The sequence below is a fragment of the Chenopodium album genome, chromosome 12, assembly GCF_948465745.1.
Source record: "Chenopodium album chromosome 12, dcCheAlbu1.1, whole genome shotgun sequence".
NCBI lineage: Eukaryota > Viridiplantae > Streptophyta > Magnoliopsida > Caryophyllales > Amaranthaceae > Chenopodium > Chenopodium album.
The window spans coordinates 2,547,452-2,574,539 of record NC_137845.1 but is presented as its reverse complement, the minus strand read 5'-3'; the positions used below and the strand labels follow the sequence as shown (position 1 = coordinate 2,574,539).

The 27,088-nt window shown below is 33.5% G+C and overlaps 3 protein-coding genes across 3 annotated transcripts; 2 read left to right on the top strand and 1 right to left on the bottom strand.

The window, feature by feature from the left end:
* The first annotated feature begins 1,894 nt into the window (after positions 1-1,894).
* Positions 1,895-3,746, top strand: LOC145571589 (fasciclin-like arabinogalactan protein 4). Its single transcript, XM_081630624.1, has one exon. It carries the CDS (start codon positions 2,200-2,202, stop codon positions 3,661-3,663), a length of 1,464 nt encoding a protein of 487 aa, XP_081486750.1. The 5' UTR covers positions 1,895-2,199; the 3' UTR covers positions 3,664-3,746.
* Positions 3,747-6,710: 2,964 nt separating this feature from the next.
* LOC145572784 (patellin-2-like) lies at positions 6,711-9,451 on the top strand. Its single transcript, XM_081631751.1, has 4 exons — positions 6,711-7,250; positions 8,262-8,356; positions 8,680-8,815; positions 9,134-9,451. Exons 1-4 carry the CDS (start codon positions 6,711-6,713, stop codon positions 9,449-9,451), a joined length of 1,089 nt encoding a protein of 362 aa, XP_081487877.1.
* Positions 9,452-20,979: 11,528 nt separating this feature from the next.
* Positions 20,980-26,089, bottom strand: LOC145572783 (uncharacterized). Its single transcript, XM_081631750.1, has 7 exons — positions 25,755-26,089; positions 25,496-25,686; positions 24,718-24,881; positions 22,660-24,630; positions 22,485-22,562; positions 21,435-22,418; positions 20,980-21,345 (listed from the first exon to the last, which is right to left on the bottom strand). The coding sequence occupies exons 1-7, from the start codon at positions 26,087-26,089 to the stop codon at positions 20,980-20,982; spliced, it is 4,089 nt and encodes a 1,362-aa protein (XP_081487876.1).
* Between the last annotated feature and the right edge of the window lie 999 nt (positions 26,090-27,088).

Genomic DNA, 27,088 nt, shown 5'->3' with positions numbered 1-27,088 from the left:
TGGAGTACATAAACTATGTTATTATGCATTATGTACGTCTGAAGAATTTATAAACAAAGAAAGTGCATTAATTTTTGTTCAAGGAGCATTAAAAGCACTCAACAACTAACAAAATGTTGTGCAGCATAAAGGCTAATTATATATAGCAATTGGCGAATTAAGATAATACGACTTGTATGCAATTATGTATGCATTATTTAGGAAATAGTGTCTTGCACGACTAACCTACAATTAAAGCTAAAATTGGAATTTTTTTTTACCCAATTCGAAATTGGTTGAGAGTTGAGAACGAGTTTTAAAAAAAATAGGTCCGATCCCTATTAGCTATGTGCTATTTTTAAAATATGGTTTATTTTTATCTGCTTTTAATTCCATGAAAACCTAGATTAAACAATAGGCAATAGGCCAATACAAGTGTACATTATTGAATAGTTGAATAAACTATTAGTAGTATATATATATCTTCAAGAGCCTACACATAAAGCTCATGTTTGACTTGATCCAATTTGGTCAACAATTCTCTAATGCTCGCAATAGAATATAGAATTGGATAATTTATTTTTCTTTCCTTTTAATAGTATTACGTACGAAGTATATTGGAAGGATTTTAAAGGATAATAGAAACGCACATCCTTCCCTCTCTCCTTCCACAAAAACTATGAAAAATTGTGTAAAACACAATCACGAGCATGAAAATGAGGATGATTCATTGACATATTCTTCTGAAGATCTTACCCCAAATGAATTATGAAATGGATGAGGATGACACATTTGCTAAGAACTTATTCTTTGCTAGCTAATTTAGAACACTACGGGCCTATTCTCTTCAACTTAATTTCAGTTCACTTCAATTCCTAATTTCCTTCTCTCAAAAAATATTCAGTTCAGTTAAGCTCAATTCAATAAATCAGAACAGGCTCTACCTATTATTGTTATATATATATTCTAATTAAGCATCATAGTACTTCTTACTCTTGTTTGCTTAATATATCATTAATTATGGGTTGATAATAGATTGAAAAATATAAAAGACGTCGCGTGTATATCTCAAATTATAATTATGATGCACGGGTCTAAAACATGGCCCAAGGTTAACTAGAATAGGACATTTAGGGGTTGTTTGGTTGCACACAAAAAATGGAGGAATTGAAAATTCCCATGAATTTGGAAATAAGGAACTTGTTTGGTAGACCATAAAAGTGGAGAATGTGGGAAGTGTAAAATCATGGGAATCTAATTACCAAGGTCCCCCTTAGTAATTCAAAATTCCCATGATTTGTAAATACCCATATAACAACCGAACAAGTTTAGTTAATTCCTAGGAAGTTTTAGGTGGGATTTTAATTTTCATGAAATACAAATACCATAGGAAATTAATTCCTTTGCCAACCAAACAACACCTTAATTTGATCAGATCATAGTATGCTAGAGAAGAAAATGTTCTTGATTCTGTAGTGAATGCCACAATTTGGTCCAAATACTACATTAAAGTTCTCAAATGATCAAGCCATCAATATTGATAAAGGACCATTTCAATCAAAAGATTAAGCTAATGGTTTCCTGGTTGACGCCTATAATCGGTTTATATACTCTATCACGCTCCCTCACATGAGAGTTCTTGGACCAAGATCGATTTATATACTCTATCAAATATGACTCTTGGACCTTGAAGTCTGGATGTAGCATTGCCCCAACATACCCAGCGATTAATATTCTCTTTTGAAAGAAGAGGTGGATGACATTCGAAACTGTGACATTTTGTGTCACACTGGCTCTTAATACCATGTTAGTGGACCAACTTAACCTAAAATTTAAACCGATGGTTGAAATTCAAAATCGATATATATACTCTATCACAGTTGTCCATGGTATTGAATTAAATTTGAAGATCATAAAATAAGAAAATACTATTCCATATAAAAATAAATAAATAAGAAGGGGCAAAAAATATTCTAGGAAGTACTTTATATTTGTCCTCTAACACCAAATTGACTGGTGTCCAATTGTCCATACCACATGCACAGCATCTCACATTCTATCCTCCTCCTCCACTATAATAACTTAATTAACTTATACTATCAGTCTATTATTATTATTATTATTTTACAACTTGCAACAAATCACACCATTCATTCAAAAAATAATCATAAAATAACAAATTAATAATTACTTATAACAATAATAATTTTTACAACTTTGATGTTTTCCTCATCCAACAGTCCAACACCATCATCATCATTCATCAACATCATCCATCATCATCATCATCATCATCACATCTTCTTTTGTTCATCCATTTTCACTCTCTCTTCTTCTCTCTTTTGTTCACTTCACTACACTCCCACTAAAAATCTCAAAAAAAATAAAATGGTATCACTCCATAAACCCCCACTAATTTCCCATTTTACCCTCACCACATTCATCTTCATCATCTTCATCTTCATCCTCCCAATTTACAGCTTCAACATCACCCAGATTCTCTCTCATTACCCAGATCTCTCCGATTTCACCTCCCTTCTTTCAAACTCCGGCATCTCCTCCGACCTCAACCGCCGCACTTCCCTCACTATCCTCGCCGTCCCTAACTCCTTCCTCCGCTCTTCCTCTCCTTCTCTCCCCTCCGATTCCCCCTCCACTCTCGCTGACGTCATCCGCTACCACATCTTACTCCAATACCTCACTTTCTCCGATCTCCGGCGAATCCAACCCGCCGGAACCCTAGTCACAACCCTCCTCCAAACCACCGGAAGAGCCCCCGACAACCTCGGATCTCTCAACGCTACCTTCAACCCTTCTTATGGCGGCATTTCATTTCACCCTCCTAACAACAACTCTGTTTCCTGTAACATTCTCTCTCTCCTCAAAACGGTGCCGTATAATCTCTCAATCTTCACCGTTGATTCCCTCCTCGTTCCGTACGGATTCGATCTGATGGCGTCGGAGACTCGCCCGCCTCCGCCGGGGTTGAACATCACCAAGGCATTATTCGATGGACATGATTTTAATGTCGCGGCTTCGATGCTTTTAGCTTCAGGGGTAGTTCAGGAATTTGAAGATGATGAAGGTGGTGCTGGAATTACCCTTTTTGTCCCTACTGATGAAGCCTTTGCTGACCTTCCACCGACTGTTCAATTGCAAGCATTATCGGCGGATAAGAAAGCTTTGATTCTCAAATTTCATGTACTACACTCCTATTATCCTCTGGGTTCGCTCGAGTCGATTGTGAACCCGGTTCAACCCACGTTGGCCACGGAAGATAACGGTGCTGGTAGCTTTACTCTTAATATATCCCGGGTTAACGGCTCGGTTGCGATTAACACGGGGATAATTCAAGCCGTGGTGACTCGAACCGTGTTTGATCAGAACCCTGTTGCTATTTTTGGGGTTTCTAGTGTACTGTTGCCTAAGGAAATCTTTGGGGATGATGGAAAGGGTAAAGAGGTGAATTTGAGAGGTGGAAGTGGGAGTGGGCCATTTATGGGGGCCCAACCACCGGTGGTTGGGCCTGCACCGGAGAATTCGCCCGGTGATGGGTATGGTGGGCCGAGCCATTTGTCGTCGCCGCCCGGGTTTACATCGGAAGGAGGAAGAGGAAGTGGAAGGAGTTGGAGTTGGTGTTGGATGATGTCTTGTATAGCATTGTTTTGTGTATTGATATCATAAGAAATTTGGTTGATTGATTTTGATCCTCCTTGGCTCCTTCATTTCTTGGTAAATTATATACAAGTATAATTTATTTGATTTGATACTATATTTATTTTTCAATGGATTATTTATATACATTATTTATGTGAGTTGATATAATATTAGCTAGCTTAGGTAGCATAAAAATTGGGGAAGTTGGAGCAATTTCTATTGAGAATTGTTAAATAACCCAGGTAAGAATTTTCTTCAAATTTTTGTTGTATTCTTTGTTATTGAGATTGTATAAAAGCATGAGAAATGAATTTCAAATTCTTGTCATACTATTGTTGTTATACTGTAATTTTAAGTACTCAATATTGATGAAATGTAATGTATGCAAATTGAGTAGGAGTAATGAAAATGTGGATGGATAATCTGGTGCTGATTTTGGTGGTTAAGAAAGTGGGTGTGTAATCTGTGTATAGATAGAGTGGAAGAACAGGTTGGATCTTTAATGTTGTAAGTTGACAGCTTTTAAGAATGAAGACTTTGAGACACCAAATTGTACAACTACTGTACTATATTTCGATGTCCTTATGTTTGTGTTTGTTGTCTCTCTCTTTCCGTAAAACGAGTAGAGTACTAAATTTGGTGATGCTGTTGCTGGTACCCAGTATCTCCTGAGGTACAGTAACCCAACAAATTCTTATGTCATTTGGCTTCACACATGCGAAAGTATTCGTATAATCTTTCATTAGATTTTGGTTCTGGTAAAATATACAGGTAAATACTCCGATAATTAATGGTACGTTACATACATCCCGGTGTACTATAACGAGGTTTAATGTTTCTCCACCCGTCTTGAACAAATTTGTTAAGTGTTAGTGTCACTTGTAGCCTTCATCACTTTTGTGTACGGGTGAAATGGGTGTATGGAACTATGGATAGTATGCATTATGCCTGAGGTGATAATGGACAATCTGTCAATGATTGAAGCCAGCATGAGCATGAGGAGGTCAGTTCAACAACTTATTTGTTACAGAAGCCCTACCACGGGAGTAGCTTTGTTAGGTTAGCCCAAGATATTTGGGCTATGGCCCATGAATGAGGCTTCATTCCCCTTTTGTTTAGGCCCATCTTGAGGATTGTTGTTTACGACTTAACACTTCTCAGTTCTCACATATGCCTTTCCAAAATCCTAAAATTTTAAATTTTTACTCTAAAATGTATTTTATAACCAGTATCAAATTATATGGTTTTCATACTTGTAAAGTCATAAAAAAAATTTGAACTTTATCAATTTCATCTTCTATATTTTGCAAATTAAATTAGGACCTATACACTTTTTGTACGCAAACCGTTATTTTATGGACTAATTACCTACTACCTCTTTTTTTTTTAGTTGACACGATTTGACTTTAATACTATTCATACACTTCTCTTTGACCGTGTTTTGTGCTTTATACATGATGAAAAATATAGTCGTGTGAGATCTTGTTAGATTCGTCACAATATATATTTTCAAAATATCAACTTTTCATAATGAAAGAAAGGCCTTTTAGGGGAGTTGCCTCGTGTGTGGCCTGGGACAGGGGGAGAACCTTCCGTTGGTTGCGCCCTTTAAGTGCTGGTTCGTCTCACCGATTCAATCAATGCGACTTCGTCCCACCAGTCGAAAAGTATTAATGGTTGACTTTGTGCATTGACAAACGTGACTAAAGAAACATGTCAATTTAAAAGAAACGGAGGAAGTATATTTTTATATTACAATGAAGAAATAATCATCTATTCCAGATCATGTTGGGAACACGGTTCAAAGAGATTATGTTAATACTTGGAAATATGTCAACTATTCCGTGTAGTTCAAATTTAGCTAGTTGTTACCAATCAATTTGAATAATTAGTTTTGTGACATGCATGTTTTGTTCAAATTTCCAGATCTTTTTTGACATGCATGAGACATATATGAAGGATATACTGTATATCTTTTGGCTAGCTTCTTTGAGGAAAAAGAAAAACAATTATATGTCTTCGTTAAGACAAATGCATTCTACTGGAGTAGCTTTATCAGGTTAGCCCAAAATATTTGGGACATGACCCATGAATGAGGCTTCATTCCCCTTTTGTTCAAGCCCATCTTGAGACTTATGCTTTTCTGGTTAAGACTTCTCATCTTAGACTTTAGAAGGGGCACGTTTAAAAATTACTAAGTAATAAAATTTTACAAAATTAATACTCGTAATATGGTTTTGAATTTTAGTAATTTCATCTTTTATCACTAAAATTTTTTGATTGAATAATACTCCGATATATTTTCTTATCTTTATCATTGATAAAAGATAATTACTTATAAAATAAAATTAATTTTGTGTGACATAACTATATCCTTAATAATAATTTTATATATAAAAAAAAAAATCTAGAGTCTAATTTATGGAAATATAATTCCTTGTTTCACGAGGAATATCCTTTGTTTAGGTAATCTTGCAAGATTTCTACCTGAATTATGTATATATAATATATTACAAAAAGACTTGCATGGACCTGGTTCACAATAATATTATTGTGGACCCGAGATTTATACACACGTAACTGACATTATATTGAACATAGTGACCATTATATTTAACATAGTAACCTTATTTTTAACATAATAACCTTTATTAAAACTTGTATAACATTTAATATTATAGTGAACTTGAATACAACGTTATGACCCTAATTTTAACATAGTGACCTTTATTATTCATATTGACCAGTATATAAAATATTTCATCAAAAAATTAACCTCTTGTAACCTATATATTACCAAAATGACTTTTTTTTCAACATAGTGACCTTATTTTTATTATAGTGACCTTTTTTTTTATTAATAAAACAACCATAGTTTCTATAATATTAATGGTCCACAATAAATTAGTGTGAACCAGGTTCATTTAAGAATTTGTAAATATATTATATGTGTTTCAAATCTACAATGATAAGTGTGTGAGCTTAACCTAACAACAAACTAAACCACAACCAAAACACAAAAACAAAAAAAAAAACCTACATAATTTTTTGCATTCAATTCAACACCAGCCATAATGAACATGTCCAAAAATCTTTATACACTAAGCCCAAAAGAGTTCGTCTCAAATTTTAGGGTGAGTATTCAACTACGTTATCAAGGTAGAGATAAAGTTATGATATGGGGAGTCAACGTGTTTGATGACAATGAAAAATCGGATGGAGTATTGATCAAGTTTTTAGAGTCCGAAGATTTCAAGCTTCATTCGACAATGCAAAAAATAGTGTCAACAATTAAATGGAGAGAAGAATTTGAGGTCGAAAGTTTGGTTAATAGAAAATCGGAATCAGGGTTTCGGGTGTATGGTGTGGACTACAAAGATCAACCAGTTTGCTATGTTAACCTTTCAGATTGGTGTGATAATAACATGTTGTCTATTTTTGGTTGTTGGGTTCAATTGCTAGAAAAGACAGTTCGAACTCTTACTTTTTCGAAAACACATTCAACTGTCTTTAGGATTGTTGATGTTTGCAAAACTTCCAAGGCCCAACAGCAATCTATTTTTCATGCTTTTCAAATCACCGACCAATATTACCCTAATATCGTCAAGGATGAGGTACGTATATTCAACTACCAATTACGAAGTACTTTTTTATTTTATTTTATAATATCCTATACTCGTTCTGTTAATAGTGTATATGTCAATGCACCAACTTGATTAACATTGTCTTTAATGATAATAAAAAATATTTACTGTGATGACTCTAATAATTAATCACATAATCACCTTACTCAATTTATTCTTCTTGTACTTGTATATAAGATTATAAGCTATGGAGTACTAATCAAAGTGTATTGTGTGATTAGTGAAATATTTCATAATTAGACGCGTAAATAATAAATTGTAATTTGTATTTGGATAACTCTTATAAAAACTTAATCATAATGATTTAAAAACTATATTTTAAGTTAATGAATATCTGTCTTAAATCAATAATTCATGGTTGTGTATTTTATGACCCAAAGAATTAATTCATACAATCATACGTTTTCCGTTCCTTCAAATGCAGCTTTTCCTACCGATTTTGTGGACTCTATCCTAAATTGAAAAAATTTAATTGATGCCCAAAAATTTAAAGGAAACCGATCTCATTGTTTTATCAAATCAATTCTGTGAGTTTGTGACCTTCTAACACCACCAAAAAAAAAAAAAGCTAGCACGAGTTTACTCTCATCTGATAAGAACTATGGTTTGATAACATTTTGCAATTTCATTTAAATATGTTTTTTTTCCTAAATTTGCTTTATTTCTTTAATAGTAAAGAAAATTTTCATATGTTGAGCTATTTTAAAAAGCGTAAAGAGATTAGATAAAGAATAAAAATAAAAAAATAAATAATAATAAAAAAAAAAACTCATGTGACAGAAATAAAAGAAAAAACATTTGCAAATAGGAAAATGATACTCCTACAATATTTGTGAAACTTTCATTCTGATATGATAATAAGGAAAGAAGTATTTTTTTTCCCTTTTTTTTTTTTTATTATTTTAGTATTTTATTTCTTTTTTATACTCCGATCCATTACTCCATACTAATTTTGCAAATTTTATGTTTTGTTTTCTTAAGATTTACATAAGTGGACTCTTCAATAATATTCCCCGCTATATTCGAAAAAGAAGCCCTTGTGAATGTAAATCAATTGCTCATCGACAGATTTTCAAGTGAGTCTCCTTCCTATATACGAAGTTTTTTTTTTTTTTTTTTTGACTTGGCAATGACGAAGTATATTCTAAGGAGTAAATTGTAAAATCTATTTTACCCAAAAATCATGCTTAAACTAAATTGTTTTTAGTTTTAGTTAAATCTCTGTTCTTTCCACCTAACTTGTTTATGTTAAAAATGAATTTGAATTATTTTTACATTGTTTAAAGTGTTGTTGTAGTTTTTCTTTTAGGAAATGATACTTTTGTAGTTAACATGACTGTAAATGTTTGGCTTTATAATCTTACAAAAATGATTAAATAGTCAAATATGTATGTTGCAGGTATGTACCTATTGTGCATGTTCCTGTTGAATATGGTGGCATCCCCCCAATTGTACAAGATAAAAGTTGTGAAACTATAGCACGCCATATTGACATTTGTTCATCACGACAAGATGTGGTGTTCTACTGTTATAAGGTTAGCAATTATCTATAGAGTATATGGAGTTGCCTCATGCTTTATGATCTAATCTGATAAATATCGTAAAAAGATAATATTTGTCGTATATTTAAGATACGAGTATATTTTAATTTTTGTATATTTTATATACTTATCATTAGAATATATCTTAAATCTGTGATAAATGTTACTTTGTATTGTTTTTTATAATATCTATCACTTAATATTAATTATTTTATTATTTTATTTTCTTGGACAGGGGAGTGAAATTACATTGCGAGCAAAGGTTATAGAATGGTATGATGTGTCATATGGCATCAACTTTTTTGGTGAAAGCACACAAAAGCATATTGGCCTCTTAGAGGCATGTCTCAGAAAGCATATGAGGAATGCAAGATCAAAAATCTCCCAGAAGATGGGATACTTTTGCTTAGTGTTAATAATACCAGTTTCTTTAAGAAGACACTAGTCTACCTTTTGACTTCATTTCCACAAGGTTCTTTTGTGGAAATACAAATACAGAAAGGGAAAGCGAAAGGTAAAGAGAAAGGGAAAGAGGAGCTAAACGATCTTCAAGGACTTCAAAAGAAGGCGAATGAGATTTATAATCGAGTGCGTATATTGCTGCCTCATGTAACGTACGAGTTTAATTGATATGGTTTTCATAGTTGACTTGCTTCACTTATCCGAATTCTTCTGCTTGATACATCTTAGTGAAAACACTAGTTTGGTGCCCCATGTGATGTCCGGGTTTTTTAATTGAATTTCAAGATAACTTTTTAATCTATATGTCAAATTTAAAAATATATCATTGATACAAAATTAGTTAGGAATTGATGTGATTTAGTGACAATTAAACTATCTAGTAGACATATAATGACTAATAATAATGTTGGTGAAAATATTCGATTAAATACATTAAAGAACAAAAAAAAATAGCAAAGTAAGCACGAAATATTAGAAACTTCCAAAATTAGCAAAAATAAATTAATTAAAAAATTATTCTAAGCTCGTTAGCCGTTGGGTTGACTCGAACCCAAAACTTTTGACTAGCTAGGTTTGAACATTTCTTGACCCGTAACTTGAAGTGACTCGATTGGAAATGAGTCATGACCCAATCCGATTGACAAGTCTACATACAGTAATAAAATTATATTAGATTGTGAAGTATATTAATTATATTAATCAATTAGAAAATATTATAAATGGATGTTGTACGTTTGAACTATTTCCTTTTCTCCAACAAATATTATGACATATAGAATAAATATATTTGAAAATTATTGAGAGTTATACTGTAATATTTTTTAAATAAAATTATAATCGAATTTGTACATATGAAATATTGGTATTTTATCAAATATAAAACTCTAAAGTAACAATTTTATCCTAAAAGTTTTCAAAAATAAAAAAAATCTAAAATTCTATCCAAATTTGGTTGAAAAAAGAATTCTAAACTAACTTTTTTTTTATCTTATAAAATCTATATAAATCTATCCAATATGGCGTGACATTTGGCGAAATGTTGGAATGCCAAGTGTCGTTGTCTTATAACCTGGCCAAAAATTTAGCTTTATATATTAGTTATATGATAGGATGATTTTATACGTACTACGTAGTACCCTAGCCGAAGTATAAATTTTACATTAGGGGAGCTGAGATATTTTTTTTATTATTATTAAGATACAAATGTGTTTTATACTCAAATATAATTTTAATTGGATCATAAATAAATTGTATACATTTGGTGTTGAACTGTTGATGTGATATCCATAAAAAATTAAAAAGGGGTGAACAAAAATAGTGTAGCAGTACTGTAGTAGTCGAACTCTGGTCTAGTGGAAAACATCTCTTGAATTCTAAAATGTAAAACCAACTAAGCCATCAAGGGAATACTAATATAATCTGCAAAAATTATTTTTAAAGAAGATTATGGGGGTGGCCATGGCCTACGCCAGCCTCCCTTGATTCCGCCCCTGCCTACCTTCATCTCCTTTAATCTCTCTTTTCTTCTCTCATGGGTAACTCAAAGTCTTCTTTTCATCATACGTTGGCTGTTTCAAACATTCGAAATAATATCAACATTACACTGGAGATGGAAAGTGTACAGTATGCGACATGGGCGGGGCTATTTAAAATTATTACAAGGTCTCATTGAGTCTTTTGTTTTATCTCCTAGCGATTAGCCTGGGATTACTGTTGTACTTTGTATATATTAGGTTAGGTTTCGTGTCATGTACGGTATATTTTAAATTTCATTATTAAATTAGTATTATATTTAACTAAAAAAATCTACAACTATTAAGAACAAATTTGAGCAATTATGTTAACGGTCAGTAATTAGCAACTGTTTTTAAAATCATTCGCTAATATTTTATTTTACCGATTTATTTGACGCTCATCTGTAATATTGATCGCTAAAAATGCGTTTTTTTGTAGTGGTCTTTGACTGTATCGGTAATTTTAAATTTTCAAAGACAAATTGATGTATTTTTTTTTATATTTCTTACTACTCCGTATTAATCAAAGAAACATTTATAAATTATATATATCCTTTTTATAGTTTTTTTTCCTAATTAAGTAATTATGCTTGTCAAGTATACAAAGATTATATTCTTAAAAAAAAATCTCAAAAATTGTATTTTTTATGTAATTATATGTTGCCAATACACATACCTATATACCTATATTAGTTGCATTCAGTGGCGGTTCCTGTATAGGTTCAGTACTAGTCTTCTAAAACTTTTGTACAATCTGAAAAAAAAAATAGAAAGAATATAATAATAGTAAAAATTTATGTGCCACAATTGTTTGTAAATGAGGACGTGGATTAGTGGTGAAGGCCCGAGTGCAAAACCAAGTAGCTCCATATTCACTAACGCGGGGTTCTATCCTTTACCTTGACTTTTTTTTTTTTTTTTTGGGTTTTTAACCCCATCTCTCGTTTTTGATGGCTTTTTACTTTTCATTTATTTAATTTTACTTTGAAAATTCTTTAATTCACTATATAACTCCATTTAATCATTCACTAGTGAATAACTCGGACGTTGCCCCAAACTACTACTGTTGTTGTGTTGTAGACGTGCAATCGATAATTTTATTAAAGACTTTTTAAAACTGAAATTGTCGTTGTATGTCTTTGATTTTTTTTTTTTTTTTTTTAATTGAACCTTGTAGGCTTGTAGTATACATTTATATAAGTTTTTTCACATATTAATGACATAGTTGATGATTGGCTAAGATGGTAAAATAGTCACCTTTGTTATAAAAGGTTGAGGGTTCAAATCTCCTTACATTTTCATACCAAATAATATTGGTTTCTTCGATGACGTGGCATAATGGTTTAGATTGTTTGAGTGATGATGTAGCATCATAAAATGTTGGAAAGGTGATGTGGCACAATAAAAAGGCGACTACGTGGCACATTGATATTTTTATAAACGCCTTTTAATAGATTAGTATAGATATAAATATTTTTTAAACCAAGCCTATGTACTGTTATTGTTATTCCCTTCATTTTACTTGGTCATTGTATTTGTTTAATAACTATATATAGTTCCAAATTTGTGTAATTGGTATCTTATTCTTTGTTATTTTTTATTTGACTTGCTACGCACATTATCATATTTGCCAATGCATAAATTTAATCATCAATATATTTACAGTAGTTCCTAATAGTTAAACAAAAATTATAATCGATAGATACTGTGATGAGGTTTTAACCTAAGTATAATCACAAAAGGCAATCAAAGGTAAGTGTGAACTATGTAAAAGTCGAATTAAATCAAATAATAAACAACGAAGGAAGTTCTTTCAAAAAAATAAAAATAAAATAAAAGGAGATATATTATTTTACGTTCGAAAACTCCAAACCCATAACAAAAAAATTCATGGAATTGCCACTGGTTGCATATCCATCTATAGAATGTAAAAGATGTTTACTTATTTACTACGGTTACCTATGACTATTATTATTATATATAATAATTTCCTAAAATATAAAAGTTTTATACGGATTTTTTTATAAAAAAAAAATGGGGAAAAAAAAAACCCAACTAAGGACATACCAGAAGTTGACACATATCATTACTGGTGTGGCTTTTAGTATATAGATTATTGATACACGGTTTTGCTAATGAGAAAGTCAAGGAATTAATCTCTTTCAATGGCCTAATAATCAAACCGAATTCTTTATAACCCGACTCGATTACAACCTAATTCACCTGATTTGTTTAACCCACTATTCAATCAAATCACCTTGTTTTATGACCTATATTAACTGCGACTTTGTGATTTTATGACCAAATCCCTTTATGGATTGCTACAATGCTACCCAATTAACCTACTGAGTTTATGACTAGACCAATTACAACCCGATCTGATTTGAATTGAAACTCGCTTCAGAATGGGTGAACTCATTTTCAAACTAACCCAGTTCAAACCAAACCAATTATAACTTGAACAAATACATAATTACCCGACCTGATTTCATTGATTTGTTTTATACTGAAACCCGTTTTCAATCGGCTTACTTCAACCTTAACCGATTGTGAAATGGACAGATTTTACCCGATTTGTTTTGAACAAAAACTTGTTTTTAAATCGATTGAGCTCAACCCGAATCGATTATGATCCGAACCGATTATAGCCCAACCTTATTAAGATTCGATCTGTTTTAACCTAAAATACGTTTTAAACAGGCCTGTCAAGGCCCGTTTTCAAACCGATTGAACTAAGCAATTATGACATGAACCAATTACACCCGACCCATTTAGGACCTGATTTGTTTTGACCCAAAAGCCGCTTTAAACTGATAAAAACCGTTTTTAAACCGATCGAGTTTGAACCAATTATGACCCGAACCTAGCTATAACAACTAACCCGAATAGAAACTGTAAATAAAAAAAATAAAAAAAAAACCAAACCTTACCATCCCAAACTGAGAAACTAATTATTTCAGCCCGTTACAAACCAAAAATCGATAAAACAAACCCAAATCCGAACCATAAACCCGATTGACACCTCTACTAAATTGAATAGTCTAAGGCCTTGTTTGTTTGTCATGGACAACAAATTCCTATATGAAGTTGTATTTCATGGGGAATTATTTCCCTAATGATATTCCTATTTGTTTGGATGGCAATGTACGTAGGAATTATAAATTTCCATGAATTTCGATCAATTGACCAAGGGGGACTAAGCTAGGGAATTTACTTCACATGTTTTGTGGGAAGTTGAAATTCCCATAAATTTCTATTCCCATCATTTTTATTTTTGAGTGTTAACCAAACAACTACATACCCAACACATTAATTCTCATGAATTTTTATTTCCCCCATATTACATTGTCAACCAAACATGCCCTAAAAGTTAACATGTGGCAAGCCATAAACTAGGGGATTTATCTTTTAAAAAAGCATAGCACACATCATTAATGAAATGTTAATCTAAATTTTTCAAAGAAAATGTGAATATTTATTTTACTGTAAAGAAAGTTTTTTTAATTATTTACAATGATTATTTGTAAAAGAACAAAGTAACTATAATAAGTAATTTTGACACACCAAATTGATTATGGCACAACTTTATGCGAGAACATAGTTTTCTATGCTCTTTTCATATAATGGTGTGCCAAAATCAAATTTTCCTTATAATATTGACAGAGTAACTTATATTAATTGGTCACTGTGTGACTAACCCCATATAAGAGTTATATGTTGTTATTTTATTACTCCGCATTTTGGTAGGTCGAAGGTATGAGCTAGTTTTTGGTGGTTTTATTATTATTGATGTTGTTTTTATTTATTTATTTATTATTACTGCTATTATTATTATTACTTAAAATTTTTATTTTTGATTGGCTATTTGATATGTCTATTTTATATAGTATTTTACCCCCATCTCTTGGTCATAATTAGTAGTGTTTTTGGCTCTTTACAGCCACTTTTATTACTAATTTGTGTTTTCTAGTGTTTTCGTAGTTTTGGTTGAGTTTTGTAGGGAATTGCACTTTTGAAGCATTTTCCCGGGAGTTTATAGAGCGACTACGAGCATTGGAGGAGCACGACCAGTTTCGTAGCCCAGGGCCGGTTAGAGTCATCAAACCGGTGATTAAGGTCTTGGCATTTGAGATACCGAGGCATTTGGACCGAGTATTCAAGACGCGAAGAGGAAATCCAGATTGGGCCAAGCTACGAGCCCAATCGAAGTCCAAGATAGCCTAAGTGGCCTCGCCTATCCGGATAGAGCTCCGCCCGAAGGCGCGCCCGGCCGGGCGGGGCGGATGAAGAAAAGAGTCCTTCGACCGGGCGCGAGAGAAGACTATTGATGCAAAAAGGCGGGCTCGATCGGGCAGTGTGGTGCCCGATCAGGCGCGTGTCTCCGAAGAGGGTTTAGGCGTTGTTTAGTTTGTTTAAGTTTAGGATTCTCTTGCTTGATATAAATACGATTTCGTTAAGCAAGTTTAGTATTCTTTTTTTTATCTCTCTCTTTTACCTCTTCTTTTAGATTTTCTCTCTCTACTTAGTTTTACTTTCTCTCTCTACTACTTTACTCTTTGTTCCTGATTCAACTCATTATTTCCGTTAACTTTAGTAACGATTTCTTCTTTATTAATTTCGGTAATTTCATTTCTTTATTTCATCATGACTTATCTAATTGCTTTGATTAGTTTAGATTTATTTATGCGTGAGTAGTTTTCTTTCCAGGGTTTATGGGGATCCATAAATAATATGAAGGGGTAATTTATTGTTGTTGATTGTCAATGCTTAATTAATTTCCTATTGATTGATTTAATGCTATGCAACTAGATTTGCGCAAATCTTTTATGTATGAGTTTAGCAATATTAATTCGAGATTCGAGAGATGAGAATTGATATTTAGGTTTAGTTTCAATAGGCAGGTTAATTTATTAATTTTTAAGTCGAGATTTAATACCGGTAAATTAATTATTTGATTGTAATACGTAGCGAAAGCCCTTTATGATCTGATTAATTGATGCATTGATGATTGATTATTATGTTTTACTTTGAATTATTATTTATTGGTGAACCTACGCCCTAGGTCTTTTTTTTTTTATTGATTTTCTCTATTCTTATTATTCCCTACTTTTACTCACCGTAGTTTAGATTCCTTTCGTCATAATATTATTTGTTTACTTAATAAGTTAGATTGCTTTAATTAATTAGGAATAGAAAGACCAGTTTTCCTGTGGATTTGACCCTAGTTTCCTATCTACTTTAGTTAGAGGATTTAGGTAATACTTTTAATTAGGTGATACGACTTTAACCTGTCACTATTGCGCCTTATGTACAAAATAAATAAAAATCAATTATGACCTTGTAATTCTTGTTAGATTTGTTTTTATTTGCATTATCAATACATCATATATTCGTAATTTTTTTAAATATGTACGTAGTAGCGAGTAGTTTAGCCTATAATTTGTCAAGCTGGTGCGTTGGAGATTGCTCAAAATGCAAGTGAACAAAACAAAAAGTGTAATAATAATAACAATAATAATAATAATAATAATAATAGGGAGATGAGATTTAATTCATGCTAGGGCAATCAATTTTATTTACCTACTCCATGGTATTTTGACAAATGAGATTTAATATATTTTCACATATATGACTAATATGAGTACTGATCGTACAACTGTACAAATGTATAGCAATAAAATTTGGCCTTACATTCAAAGGTTTATTTCCGAAGTTAGGAGTAGGACAGAGTAGGAGTGTAGTACACTATAGGCTGTACACTTGATTCACCTGTATGTTGCAGATGATGTAAAGTTATTCGTTTAACCAAAGTCGTGAAAGAGCTACTACGTATATATCAACACAAGGAAAGAGCTATATATCAACACAGGACCCAAGGAGTAGTAAATATAGTTTCCTCAAAAAAAAAAAAAAAAAAAAACCCTTAAAAAAAACCTTTAGGAGTAGTAAATAAAGTTATTTAAAGGGTTTTTTTTTTTTTTTTTTTTTTTTTTTTTTTTTTTCACTTAGGGCCTGTTCACTTTTATTGAGCTGAGCTGAATTGAACTGAACTGAACTGAACTGATAGGAGCTGAACTGAATATTTTATGAGAGAGGAAAATTAGGAGCTGAACTGAACTGAACTGATTGGAGTTGAACTGAACTAAACTGATTAGAGCTGAACTGAACTGAAATTAAGTAAATATGAACAGACCCTAAATTACACAAAGTTTTTGGAGAGTAATATTGTGAGTGGGTGAATAAATTATTAGTAAAAGTAAGATGGAAACCATAAAAGAGAAAGTATGTAAGAGAGGATAAATATTTTTATTATTTTAGTGGGGATTATGGATGAGAAAGAAATGATAAAAGCACACATATAAGTCAAAGTCACCTCAACCCTTACGGTTTTTTTTTTTTTTTTTACGATATTTGCGCGTCAGACACTTTGAGAGTGAGGGGGGAAGGGTAAAGGATCCCCACCCTCAAAGTGCCTCTAATGGAGATTGAACTCCCAACCTCAAGATTGGAAGGTGCAATCTTTCCTAGTAGACTAAGCTTAGCTTGGTATACTGTATGTTAATATGTACACATGTTTATGTATTTTGCTCCGTGCGTGTACATATCTTATTGTGACAAATGAGATTTAATTAATTTTAATGAATAGTACAATGTACAACAATAAACTTTCGAGTTAGCACAAGTGCACAGCTCCACAACTACATCTACGCTACTGAAGTACATCCAAAGGTTTATTTCGTTACGAGTAGGATCACCTATGACATGTAAGACTGCTGTAAGAGTTAATGTTGTTTACTTGTAGCCTTAGGTGGGTTTTTTTTTGGGGGGGGGGGGGGGGGTTGAGAGATTGTAGCCTTAGGTTCTACGACATGTAAGAGTTAATGTTATTTATTTATCTTCACGCTTATTTTTATTTCTTTTTATTTTTTTTTAACCAGCTATTGTGGCTTATCCGCTTATGTACAAAATAAATAAATGTGGAGTATCCCTTTAAAAAAAAAAAAAAAAACTGTAAATAAAGATGGAGTACTTTGTAATTTGTATCAATTACAGTATGATCTTGTTATTTTTGTTAGAAGTATTTTTATTTTAATTTGCTACATCAAATATATATATATATATATATATATATATGTATATATATATATATGTATATAGACCCGTTTTTAGATTGAGTAGTAAATTTGTTTATTTTTATAACTTGATAGTTTAGGATTTTAGGTCACGGTCTTGTGATCGAGAAGACATACCTAAACTCCTCCATGTTTCTTACTTTTATTAAAAAAAAACCATGTAATGTAGTGTTTTAAGGCTTGTTCATATTTACTGAACTAGACTGAACTGATTGGAGCTGAACTGAACTGAGCTGAAATGAATGTTTTATGAGAGAGGGAATTAGAAGCCGAACTGAACTGAACTGATTGAAGCAAAACTAAACTGAACTGATTGGAGCTAAACTGAACTGATTAGAGCTGAACTGAACTTAAGTAAATGTGAACATACCCTTAGATATTGCTTTAAAATGCAAGTGAATAAAACAAAATGAAACAAAAGATGTAATGATATTATTATTAGTACTAGTAGTAGTATTATTAGTACTAGTAGTAGTATTATGCGGAGTAGTAATAAGTTAATAACTCATCCCTTTTCTTTTAAATGCAATAAATTAACTTTTACACTATATACGTACACAATTGTACTTTGTACATACTTCAATTTATATACTGTATTGTTAAGAATAAAATGTATTCTTGTGAGATTTTGTTAGCTTTGAAAATCAACTTCATACTCCAGAAGTCCAAAGTCCGAAGTAGTATTCCGCAACATTTATGTCAAAGTCCCACGCCAACAAATACACTAACTAAAATAAAACATTTATTTTGAAACAAAAAAAATGCATTAAAAAAAGAGGGGAATATTATTAAGGATTGTGTGTGTATTTCCTTAATTAACCTCCTCAATTTTTTTGTTATCCAATGTGTTGCACTACTCTACTTGTCCCATTAATAATTCTACGGAGTAAGCTTTAACTTTTTTTTTTTACTATTTATTTATTATTTTGTTTCAAAAAAAACAAAAGTTAATTTTTTTTTTTTTACCAACTCAATAATTAAAAAAAATCGAATGTAAAATGTTTTTGGATAAATATTACTTCATCGGTCTCAAAATAATTAATATGCGTATTATAAATAATCTAATTTTTAATATTTTCAAAGTCATAAGAGCAATGTTCTACTCTCTCCGTATTTTATTACTTTGTACCTTGCTTAATTTTTCTTTATTTATTAATAAGTAGAAATTCTAATAACTGAAATTAATAATCTATTTATTGATACAATTTCAACAAGTATTCATAAGATTATATTTTTTTTCTTATATATAAATCATTAATATTAGTCAAAGTAAGTAAAATATACAGTGTAAAAAGTAGAATAGAAACAAGTAATAAAGTACAAATAAAGTATATATTCATCTAATTCTGTAAATCGGTATATCGTGTTCCTTTATTCCTTTTTTTTTTTTTGGTGAAAACCTTTATTCCTATTTCATTATGTGCGTACAAATCTTACTTTGACAAATGAAATTTAATTAATTTTGACAAATAAGTGCAATGTACACCAATTATATTTGGACTCAAGCACAAATACATCTAAAGGTTTATTTCATTAAAAAAATATATATATATAGAGTTATACAGTTATACGAAATTACAAAGTAGGGCAGTAGGTAGTACCACAGCCTAAGCCTACCACTTGATTTATTTGTATACTTATAGGTTCCAGAAGATGTAAAGTTAATTTTTTTTTTTTACCAAAGTTATGAAAGGGCTACTATCAATACCTAAATAAGGTACAAACCATGATTTATTATGAAAAAAAAAAGTACAAACCCTAAATAATGTAAGCAGTAAATACTTCTTATGTCCTTATCTTTTTTTTGTTTTATTTGAGTTTTTATGGGCTCTAAGCCTCTAACATACTTCGTATTATTTGCAACATGGAGCATATATTTTTATTTTAAGTACAAACCATAGTCAAAACTTTTAAAATTTGACACAAATAATAATATTACTCCGTAATAGTTTGTAATAATAATAATAAATTAATAATGGTATAAAAATAAAGAGATAGAAGGTGTAATTGTAGTATGTAACGTACTAACGTGAATTAGAAGGCAAAAGATATGAGACAGAGAATAGAGATACACCAATTTTTATTATTTAATCAGAACAGAGGCTCAGAGCTGTTGTATTAATTCGTTTTCGTTGAGTCACATCATTTAATTTTTTTCTCTGGAAACATCAGTCTCACTATAATCAGATCTGGCCTGTTGTAGTATTTCGTTCAGTCACATCATAGAGATCGCCTTGTCTTTTCTCAACACTCATCTCTCTCCGGTTGGCATCTCAACATTTCAAATGTCAGAATTTTGGGAGTGCTGCTACATTTTTTGAGGAAGACAGAGAAGTAAGCGCAGAATGAGAAACACAAAGAGAGACGGTTACTGTTAAAAGGTTTGAAAGAGAAAGGGAAAAATAAGTATATCGGAATCCAGGAGAGAACACCCGAAAATAGTTCAGTTCAAAATCTTTCAAGGAGAAAGAAACAAGTAAGTATACTTATTCTTCCTCTTTAAATAGCTACATCTGAAAATTGAAATTGTCTTGCTCATTGCCTTTTTTATTTTCTATTAGTATATTCGTTAGTATTATTATTAGATCAATTTACTTCCGCAATTCAAAAAAAAATGATACCAGTTCTTCTTTTCCAAATTATTAACTTCATATGGGGTATAATACAAACCCCCTTATTTTAGGTTTACGAGTTCATCAAAAACGTTTTTACTGAGTTTGTGAATCCTTGTTTGGAGCATTTCTATGAGAGTATCAAAAACTTTTTTACTGAGTTTGTGAATCCTTGTTTGGGGCATTTCAATCAGAGAATCAAAAACTATTACAATGACTTTCTAACTTATATGGTGGAGTTAAGAGTCAAAGCCCAATCTTCTACCAGTTCTAGAGTGTGGGCCTTTGTAGCCGGTATTTTTGGCATTTCATCAGCTATAATGTTGAATTTTTTTATTTTTTTATTTTTTATTTTTTTATTATTTTTTTTTTTTTGACAAAAGAGCTATCAAATAAAAGTAACAACAACCAAAAAACAACTGTCAAACCAAAAAAAACTAAAACAGAAAATACAACAACTGACGACGTCGGGCACAACCAGACAACCAATGAGCAGGATTGACCCACAAACGAGGAACCTTTTGAACCTGGCAAACTAAAAAAGACTGAATCGAAGCCCGCAACTCCTGAATGAGCCACCAAGCAGAGATTTTCATTGAACCAGAAGGAGGAAGAAGAGCAAGGAGGGCAGCACAATCTGTATAAATCCGGATTTTCAAAAAACCTTTACGAATCGCAAACTCCAAACCCCATATACAAGCCTGAAGCTCAGACTGCAACACTGAACTAGCCATAAAAGCCCGACAACCCCCTCCTAAGACCTCAGAAGAATCAAGATCACGGACTACCCAGCCTGCACCCGCCTGTTAGTAGAACAATCCCAGGCCCCGTCTACAATCAAGCATGTCGTTGGAGAAATATAAGGTAACCCCCGCAAACACAACCACTTAACATCGTGCTTGGCCTCCAAACTAATCAAACGAGAGGACCTCACAAGCCGCTTCCAATCTAGAGCCTGCATATTACGAAGAACCCAATCTGACGCCAGGCCAACAATTGACCCAGGCGACCAAACGGCTTTCCTAAACCTCAATTGATTCCGAGAAATCCAAATCGCCCAAAGGAGAGCAAAAAACGAAGCAATACCCTTCCAATTTCTCGAAGACGAAAAGAGAGAAATTGTTCTCGAGAACCAAATACTAAATGGAGGAAACTGCATAAGATCCCATTGGATGTCCAACGCTCCAAACAGCCAAATAGTACAGATAGCAGGACAATCTCTGAATGTATGAGACACAGATTCCACATCCATATGACAGAATGCACAAACCGAATCAACGGGGAGACCTCGAGAATTGAGAATAGACGCCAAAGGAAGCGCGTCGTATAGCAATTTCCATCCAAATATTTTCCACCTAGGAAGAATTGGTAAAGCCCTAAACTTCCTCCACCATGCTTGAGAGATTTGAGATGGATTACCTAACCTGACCCCAGGCTCATAAAGAAGGGCATACGCAGATTTCGTTGTAAAAACACCTTCCCTGGCAAACTTCCAGTAAACAAAATCATCCATTAAATGCACAGGTCGATCCAACGAAAGAATTCTAGCAGCAGAGCTAGAATCAAACAACCCATGTATAATAGTAGCATCCCACGCGCAAGAACGCGGATCAAGTAAAGAAGACACAAGAGTCGGACGAACCGACTCGGACGAAAGATCCTTAAAATGAACTGGTCCCCCCGGAACCCAAGAATCCTCCAAAATACGAACTCGAGAACCCGAACCAACCTTCCAACACAAACCCTTCGACAGCAAGGACATCCCTGAAATAAGACCCCTACAACCCCAGGAGGGACGAGAAGCCGAAAACAAATCAGTAGAACGAAGAGCCGGATACTTCGCCGACAGAAGCCGAGAAACCAACAGCTGAGGGCACTGAATAATTCGCCAACAGTGAAGAATTAAAAGGGGAAATACTACGAATTCCCAATCCTCCTAAACCCTTCGGAAGATGGAGCAACGACGAAGACCGAAGAGCCAACCCTCGATTAGAAGAAGAAGATTTCTACCAGAACCTGGCTAGCAAATTATCCATTCTGGAACATATAGAATCAGGAATTTTGAAAACAGACACGATATGATTAAAGGAGGCAATGAGCACTGAGTTAATAATAACAAGCTTAGCTGCCGGCGAAAGCCGAAGAGCTGTAAAGGCCTGTAGACGTTTGGCCACCTTGTCCAAGAGAAAACCAAACTCAGAGCATTTACTACGACCTAAATCCACAGGAAGGCCTAAATAAGATCCCAATCTAACTTCAGAGCGCATTTTCAAACAACCAGACAGATAAGCTCGGTAATCCTCAGCAGTGTTAGGACTAAACTTGACAAACAACTTTTGCAAATTAAGCATTTGACCTGAAATATCCCAAAAGTTAGAGAGCACCTGCAGCACCTGTTCACAAGCCTGAGGAGAAACCTGGAAAAATAGCAAGGAGTCATCGGCAAAGAACAAGTGTGAAATGGAAGGAGCCCCCCTAGCAATTTTAATACCCTGAAAAAGGCCTTTTGATTCTGCCTTACTCAGCATAGCCGAAAGAACCTCCATGCATAATACAAACAAATATGGAGATAGCGGATCTTCTTGACGTAGACCACGTTGAGGACGAAAACCCTCTGTAGGTGACCCATTAACCAACACCTGGTAAGAAACCGTAGATACACACTGCATAATCAGATGAATCCAATAAGGAGGAAACCCAAAAACCTGAAGAACCCGACACAGAAAGTCCCACTCAACTCTGTCATATGCTTTATTCATGTCTAGCTTCAGTGCCGCATAAAAACGTTTCCTAGCTTTGGAAGCATTCATAAATGAAAGAATCTCATGCACCATTAGGCAATTGTCAGACATCAACCTACCAGGAACAAAGGCATTCTGAAAATCCGACACAATGTCGGGTAGTATCCAACGTAGACGGCGAGCAAGACACTTAGCTATGCATTTATATAGAACATTACAGAGGCCTATCGGTCTAAATTGAGAAACAAGTTCAGGATGATCAACTTTAGGAAGCAAAACTAAGAAAGTCCGATTCCAGTCCTTAAGTAAATAGCCATGAGCAAAAAAGAACTGGACAACATTCACCACCTGATCCCCCACCTCAGTCCAATAGGTCTTAAAAAAAGCTGAAGTAAAACCATCGGGTCCTGGAGATTTATCATCATCAATACTAAACATCGCCTGCCTAATATCATCAGCCGAAAAGGGAATTAGTAGGGACTGACGATGTCTATCAGACAAAGAAGGGAGGTCAAGGGAATTCCAAGGGAATTGAGAAATAGGAGGTCGATCCAAATTCTTACTGTATAAGGATCTGTAAAAATTAAGAACCAAAGAACGAATATCCCATGCATCCGAAAGCCAGGTACCTTCATTGTCCTTAAGCCCTAGAATAGTGTTCTTCCGACGTCGTGCCTGAACTGCAGAAAACAGCAACCTAGAATGCTCATCACCAAATGCATCCCACTTCACTTTTGCTCGTTGTCTCCAAAAAAGAAAAGCTGCTTCAGCCTCCTTTACTTTTTCCATTCTAAAAGTGCTAAACAGACAACGACTACTCTGTGAATCAAGATTAACAGAAGCATTAGTGACATCCGCAACCAAAGCTTTCCAATCAATGCCCCACACCTTTTTATGAGAAACACACCAAGCTAGTAGACGATGACGAAGAACACATAGTCTCTTAGACAAAGAAAACATAAGAGACCCAGGAATATGTTCAGCAAAAGTATTTCGAACCATAGCAGCGACGTCCATAGAGTGTAGGCACCAATTTTCAATTCTATAAGGACGTTTGAATCTACCAGAAGGCAAAGAGTCACATAAAATAATAGCCGCATGATCAGAAAACAAAATGGGCTGGTGATGAACTGAGATAGCCGGCCAATCCTGAAGCCAATGGGAAGTAGCATATGCCTTTTCTAATCTCTCAAAAGTGGGGTCCATAACTGTTCTCCCGTTAGTCCAGGTGAAAGAAGGTCCAGAAAACGGAATATCAAGTAACCCATTGTCCAATTTCCACTGTATAAAATCATGACGACCTGGAATATCAAGATTACCTCCGACCTTATCCGATAAATATTCAACCTGGTTAAAATCGCCAACTAACACAACATTCGGATAGGAAGCTTAACTATCAGCAATTTCCGACCACACAATCATACGATCAGAAACCTGAGGCGCCCCATACAGAAATAAAACATGTTTTATAACCAAATTTTTCACAACTCGACACAATATTATATGCGAAGAAACCAAGAGAGGGTCAATCAGAATTGGGGCAAACCACAGTACACAAAGCCCACCACTGAGACCCGCTGAATCCACACCAACAAAACCTGAACATGACAAAGAAGATAACTTATGCATTACAGAATCTACAGACACCATAGTTTCAGCCAAAAAAATAATATCAACACCACAAGAGCGGACTAAGGACGCGATGTAAGGAACTTTAGGGGAGTCCGCCAGACCCAAACCCCTACAGTTCCACGCCATAATCTTCATCTATCACCTTGTGGCCTTGAATGGGCGGCCACCTATTTTCTCATAATAGAACAGAAAATTCATAGCAGACCTCGAAGCCGATGTCTTCTTAAAACAGAATGATATAACCCTATCTCACAGCTCGAGCACTGGCTTTTTCATTGAAACTGACAAAGAACTAAATAGATTTGGCCGTTTAAGCAAGCAGAATCTCGTTTTGAACCTCGAGGGTCGAGGGGAGTGAGCTGATTGGGTAGTTGATTGGGTAGTAGTATTGGTGGATGATAGTTGATAGGACTCTCGACCAAGGTGGTTTTTTTTTTGGATCGTGTAAGGGATGCTTGTGGGTTGATAGTAGGTTGGTTCGGTGTTTGGCCTGATTTATTTGGAGTAAGGTTAATGTGTGCTGTCTCTGATTGTGATCTCCTTTTGTTTACGGGAGAGAAAGATGTAGTAGTAAACTCACGGGGTCTTTTGAGGGGGTGACTGCTTTGGGGTTGGGGTGGGACAATGTTTTTGGAAAAGTTCTTGAGATTCACGATGGTCGTTCTGTATTTTTCAATTCGTTTCAGACCAATATTTAAATTTGATAGATTACGGTAAAGTAAACTAGCATGCTTACACAACCCATTCTTATCAACAGCAAAAGGAGCAGAGCTATAGAGATTCAAAGGGCAAGCATTCTTCTTATGTCCAACTCTATTACGTTAGAGCACAAAACAAACATATTCTCATATCTGAAATTAATCCATTTAAACTCAGATTGTCTAAGGTCCAAGTAAAAGCCTGATAATAAGGGTTCCAAAACACGAATGTGAAGTTTTACTCTAACCACGCAATTAATGGATCCTGGAACAGGTTCTTCACAACACATAATTTTTCCAGCCATAGTAAGCACTGGATTAACGACATTAATGTCACATAGGTTCAAAGGTAACTCATCAAGATGAACCCAAATAGTAGCCTCGTCAAAAATCACATCTGTGATTGACTTACCCTGAGTCCAAGGAGTAAAGACCAAGAGAGCCGCTTGGTACGCCGCGGAGCCTTGTTTTAGCATAGCTTCTCGATCACGAACGTCCTCACAAAGAAATAAGAAAACACTATCGAATTTCTGGACTTTAATTTCCCCAAATGTAATCCAGTCGTTGGAAACCCACTTTTGGATTCAGGTCTGGGAAAAACTTCTGTAATCTATGAACTTGCCCAGTACAAGATGATTAAGGAAACAAGGATTACCGCTTGAGGGTGAGCGTTGCCGATTCATATGTGCGAATTTCATGATTGTCATCTTCTACGAAACAGGGGAATACAAAAAGGGGAATTTAATGTGATGTGGGATCACCGACAATAACAAGGAATTCAAAAATTAAAGTGGTTGTTGTGAACTATAAACTGATCTTAGCTTTTGTGATTAGAATTAGAGATTTGTGGTGCCATGGATGAGTGGGAAAAGGTGGAAAACGGTGGAAGACGGTGGAAGAAGATGGGGTTTTGGGGATAAGGCTCTAGTACTCTAGAGAGAGAAAGTTTTTTTTTTATAATAATGCTGATTATAATGTTGAATTTTGCCTTAAATATATTTGATTTTCATAATCACAAGAAGGTATGGAGTAAATTTCTTTTAGTTATCCGTTTATCTTAAAAAATTTAATGATTTAATCTTCTATACTAAATAAATTATTACTGGTACTTGATTTTTGCATTATTTTATGCTTAATCTATCAATACAAATTAGACGTGAACATTTTTGATATAATTGTTTAAAAAATTACTTGATTTTTGAAATTTACTTAATTCTTCGTACTTGATATATGTTTTGTCGTCTTCAAAAAAGATATATATGTTTTGTCAAACATTATTCCATTTAGAATATTTCATAATTATTACATAAATAATTATTTATGACACTTTTTTTTTGTTGTTGTTTAGGAATTAGAGTTTTTTGAATTTATACTTTATTTTTGAATTTAATTATTCATTGTATTTATAATGTACTTGTTATTTCCATGTAGGATGCTCACAAACTCGATAATAACAAGATCATATACTTAGGGCA